The sequence below is a fragment of the Mustela putorius genome, unplaced genomic scaffold (genome assembly GCF_011764305.1).
Source record: "Mustela putorius furo isolate JIRA1106 unplaced genomic scaffold, ASM1176430v1.1 tig00003899_pilon_pilon_pilon, whole genome shotgun sequence".
NCBI lineage: Eukaryota > Metazoa > Chordata > Mammalia > Carnivora > Mustelidae > Mustela > Mustela putorius.
In genome coordinates this window covers 18,876,766-18,882,171 of record NW_025422048.1, presented here as the reverse complement: position 1 = coordinate 18,882,171, position 5,406 = coordinate 18,876,766, and the positions used below count along the sequence as shown (strand labels likewise).

The 5,406-nt window shown below is 39.8% G+C and overlaps 1 protein-coding gene across 1 annotated transcript; it reads right to left on the bottom strand.

The window, feature by feature from the left end:
* Positions 1-680: 680 nt before the first annotated feature.
* Positions 681-3,751, bottom strand: LOC101689416 (olfactory receptor 1020-like). The gene is made up of 2 exons (XM_004778733.1): positions 3,740-3,751; positions 681-1,655 (listed from the first exon to the last, which is right to left on the bottom strand). The coding sequence occupies exons 1-2, from the start codon at positions 3,749-3,751 to the stop codon at positions 681-683; spliced, it is 987 nt and encodes a 328-aa protein (XP_004778790.1).
* Between the last annotated feature and the right edge of the window lie 1,655 nt (positions 3,752-5,406).

Sequence of the window (5,406 nt, the reverse complement as noted above, 5' to 3'; positions counted from 1 at the left end):
ATTTAGTGACCTGATTAGACATGATCCAAAAGCAGAAGTAGAAAATTGGCTATGGGAAAAGAAGTAGCTCTTAGGGGACTGAATCTGTTACAAATTTTTGGACCAGATTTGCCAGAAAGGGAAAAAAGTTGGAAACCCTGGACTCAGGATAAAGAGTGAGGGTGGCATCTTGGGGTATCTGGGTGGCTCAGTAGGCTAAGTGTCTGACTCTTGGTTTGGCTAGGGTCATGACCTCATGGGTTGTGAGAGCAAGCTCAGCTCCAGTCAGGCTCCAGCTCAGCCGAGAGTCAGCTTGAAAATTTTCTCCCTCTGCCCTTCCCCCTACTCACTCACATGTGTTCTCTCTCCCAAATAAATAAATAAATATTTAATGGGGGGGCAGCTTGCCTTATAGTGAAAGAGTGTAATGTAATAGAAAGGGAGTTTCAGAGTCAGTGCTGAATTGAAATTCAGTTCCACTGCATACATATGTGACCTTGGGCAAATAACCAAAGCTCTCAGGGTCTCAGAGTCCTCATCTATAAGACGAAGATAATAATACTTGCCTTCCAGAGTTATGAAGAGGATTCAAGGCATAGTCCATTTAAAATTCCTAGAATAATGCCCGAGATATTATGAGTGGCCAAATAGATGTCTCCTCCCTCCTTCTCTTTATTACCTTTTCTTTAACACATTTTATATCATGGAAATCTGAGTGTGGGGAAGGAGAATTGTGAGCCCTTCTTGAGAACACCCCCAAATGTTTCCTTTACATCTTTATTCCTCAGACTGTAGATCATGGGGTTAAGCATGGGGATGACCACTGTGTAGAATACAGAGACCAGCCTGTCTCTGCCTAGTAAGTACTCAGAGGATGGGCGCAAGTAAATGAATGCTGTGGTTCCATAGTACAGGCTGACAGCGGTCAGGTGGGAAGCACAAGTGGAGAATGTCTTGTGTTTTCCCTGGGCTGAGGGTATTCTGATGATAGCCAAGAAGACACATGCATAGGAGACTAGGATGATTATCAGGGACACAGACACATTAAAGGAACCACAGGCAAAGAGGAGAAGTTGGAGGATCCGTGTGTCAGAGCAAGAGAGTTTTAAAAGGGGAGGGATATCGCAGAAATAGTGAGTGATGACATGGGATTTACAGAAGGTCAGAGAAAAGGTTGTGCTTGTGAGAAGCACCATGTTCATCAGGCCCACTGCATAGCTGGCAGCCACTAGCTGCAAACAGAACCTTGGGGACATAATGATATGGTAGAGCAGAGGGTTGCAGATGGCCACATAGCGGTCATAGGCCATGGAAGCCAAGAGGAAGAACTCAGTGACAGCAAAGATCACAAAGCAGCTTGTCTGTATTGCACAACCAGAGAAGGAGATTGTCTGGCAACCAGAGAAAAACCCCATCAACATTTTTGGAACTGTGACTGAAGAATAACAGAAGTCAATAAAAGATAGGTTGCTGAGGAAGAAATACATGGGAGTGTGGAGTCGAAGGCTGACCACAATGAGGGCAAGGAGGCCCAGGTTTCCCACAATTGTGATTGCATAGATCAGGAAGAAGAGGGCAAAGAATATAGGCTGAAGTTGAGGATCATCAGTGAGGCCCACGAGGAAGAATTCACTCAACTTGCTGCCATTGACTGTACCTGTTAGGCCACTACAGGTCTGTAAAGGGAACACGCATGACAATAGTGAGACATGTATGGCTCAAGTCCTTAAACAGAGACCAGTGGGGTCTGGTCCTGGCTACCTAGGGCATAAACATACTGGGTATGTCGACTATGGCTTCATTCTACCTTACTCATCTCTTGCCATCCTCCAACCTATTGGATATAAGGTTTAAAGGCATGAAGATGGAATCTGGAACCAGAAGAATGGGTCTGAATCTCAACCTGGCTGCTATCGTCTCTGTGATCTTGGGCTAGTATCTTAACCAGAGTTTTCTCTGTAGGTGGGATAAAACATTAACCTTGTAAGACTGGTTGTAAAAACTAAAAGTGATGGTGGATGTGTGTACAATGTCTAGCAAGGCATGAAATAGCAGGTATTTAATGAATTCTAATTTCCTTCCTCCTTCTACACCCTTCTTTTTAACACTGAACCTGTTCTCAGCCAAAGCTTAACTTGAGCATAAAGTCCAGGACAGAAATCTTAAATATAGGAATGACACTAGAAACTTGTGACTTTTTTCATTATCAGTTGTGTGTTTGAGGAACAGCAGGGGATGACTGAAGGGGGGATATCAAACAATGTAATACAAAACTAAGAGGGCTCTAAGGTCAATTTTATTGGATTAGAATCCAATTCTATGACATGCTAGCTATGTGACCTTGGGTTTAACCTATCTGAGACTCAGTTTCCTTATCTTTAAGATGAGAGTACCAAATATTTATTACTTCATTAATTCACTGTGAGGATTAAATAAGATAATTCATCTAAAGCATCTAGCTCACAATAAGCATATGGTAAATATTAGCTATTATTATGATTGGAGGAATCTCCTGGTAGGACTGTTGGAACCACACACAAGCCTCTTTCAGATTGTCCCACTTGCACCCTCCAAAGTATCCCTTCCTAACTGAGTTCCTATTACTAATCATTGTATTGAATTTTCCAGTGTGTATGTTGCAGCAGTAAAAAGGGTAAGAGCTACCACTTTTATCTAATGATTCAAAGATGGATAAAGCCAGAAACCAGGGCCTCTAAAGGGAAAGCAAACTGTCAATAGTTTCCCAGAGATTTGGTGTAAATGCTAGAACTGGGACCCAGGTGAACTGTTTACATTATTCCTCCCACTTGGAAGAGATAACAGCCTCTGACCCCTCCTTTTTCAGAAACATGGCATCCATGTCCTTATCAGAACATAGGGGGCTGTTTCGACCATAGCTCTTTGAGAAATCAGAATGTTGAATTCTTCTTAGGGCTATTTCTATCTTTGCTCTTAGTCAGGGAGATAGCCAATGTCTAGGTGTATTTTTTTTCAGTTAATTGATTGATTGATTGATTGATTGATTATGTTCAGTTAGCCAGCATATAGCAGATCATAAGTTTTTGATGTAGTGTTCAACGATTCATTAGCTGCATATAACACCCAGTGCTGATCACAACATGTCCTCCTTAATCCCCATCACCTAGTTATTCCATCTCCCCACCTCCTTCCCTTCTGTAACCCTCAGTTTGCCTAACTGTATTTTAATATTGTTTTTCTTAAGAGCTGGGATAGTGAAGGACCATATATAGCACTGCACAGAGGATTTACATGATTGGATTTAGAGTCAGAACTCTTGGGTTTGAATTCTGACTTGGTATTATTTTAGCTCTACAGGCTTAAGCAAGTCCTTTCTGAATCATAAAAATTTTATCTATAAAATGGGAACAATGGCACTTACTTTTCGGATTCTCACAGGATTGCTGCAAAGATCCAATGAAAGTATGTAGGAAAACACTTGTAAAGTGTGAATATAGTCAGGGTCAATACTCAGAAAGCATGCAGTGGGAAAATCAAATAAGGTTTTTAAAACTTGTATGACAATTATTAAATTGCTCCTCTGGAGCCTGCTCCTCCCTGAAACTTGCCCTGGCACCTTGGTTTTCACAACACTGACCTCCATCTTCTTGTGAGCTCCAAATCCGACCCTGAAAGAGAAAACTAGATCAACCTCTGGCAACTTGTAAGTAAATGTCTAATGCCCTTCTGCCGCTCTCAGGCTGTGCCTGCCTGCTTATAACTGGTGTTCCACTAGAGTCACCTTTATGACCATCTTTGCGAACTAAAGTTTCTACAATATATAGTACTGGTTGTTAAATTTTTATATTAATAAAATGTATATAATATTTTATATTATTATTTTTATATTATAATGACTATATTAATAGCTACCAATAATAAAGTACCTAATAAGTGTCACACATTGTACTGGATGATTAATATGAGTTATTTTACTTAATCTTCTTAAAAACCCTAGGAAATAACTATTATCATTCCTATCTTACAACCCAGGCAGCTGAGGTTGGGAGCACTGCAATGCTTTGTTCAAGATCTCATATTATAGAGGGCACAAATTGCATGGAGCACTGGGTGTGGTGCAAAAATAATGAATACTGTTATGCTGAAAATAAATAAATTTAATTAATTAAAAAAAAGATCTCATATCTGGTTAAATGGCAGAATCTATATTTAAATATATGTCAACAATATTCTAATGCTACTGTTGTATCAATTATGTTTTCTCAAAATGTAGAGCCATTCAATTAAATATTATTGAGGTTTTTTCAAGGGATTTATAAACCTATTCTTTCTTTGTTATCATGCTAATCTTTGAAATAATGAAAATGATTTCTCTTAATTTTACAAATGACGAATCTAAGCTACAAAGAAGTTAAGTAGATTGTTCTACGACATGCATGAATTTATTCAACTAATATTCATTGGGTTCTTGGTGTGTTCCAGGCAATGTGATAGGCGCTAGGGGTAATCTCATGGACCTTACAACCCAAAGGAAGATGTGAGCAGTAAACAAACTAATTAAAAATCTTAATAAAATTATGAAGAAAATACTGCAAGCTAATGAAATAGAAAGAGCTCAGGGTTTGGAGGGGTAACATTAGGTAGAATGGAAGGGAAAGCCTCTCTAAGGAGCTGACATTAAATCCTGGAATCTGAATGGAGTGGAGCCAGCCATACAAAGATCCAGAGTACACACACAGACATTTAGTGATATTGTCAGGAACAGAACCAATTTCCCCTAAATTCTACCCAGGGCTACTCTCTCCAGTTGGAAGTAAGAACCAAGTAGAAGCTGGTTAGGAATGACGAGTAAGTGGAAAATTCAAACTTTTATCTACAAGCATCCCTGTCCTTTATCACCCACCTTTTTCTTTGTATGTCTCTAGAAGTCACACGTTTTCACCAGTCACTTTTCTTCTTCTGTACTCATCCCAAGTGCTTCAGGCCAGCATCAGTTGTTGGGCTCTTTCCAGATGTTCCCCGAACAGGCGCAGAAAAGCTCATGTGCCTACAACAGTAAAGCCTCTGGAACTAAGCTTCAAGTTATACTCCCTTTCCCAACTCCCTTTTCAAGTTTAGCCATTTCTGTGTAATTGGTAGAATCATTAATACAGCAATGTTTCAGCCTTCTTGACTGTTCTCCTGAGATGCTGCGAAAAGTAAGCCCAGGGGCTGAGAAGCTGTGACGTCCAAAATGGCCATTCCCAATGGGTTATTTTCACTGACTCACACAGAGTTTGGGGACCTTTAGTCGCTACTGAGAAGCTTTGGGAACAATTGGAAGAGTTAAATTGACGATGAAATACATTGTGTTACAAATGTAAAATACATTCTTAGTCATATTAAAAAGTGTTGGCCACAAATAAAATATCAGTTTTTTTTTCCCCAAACATAGAGATTCTAAGAACT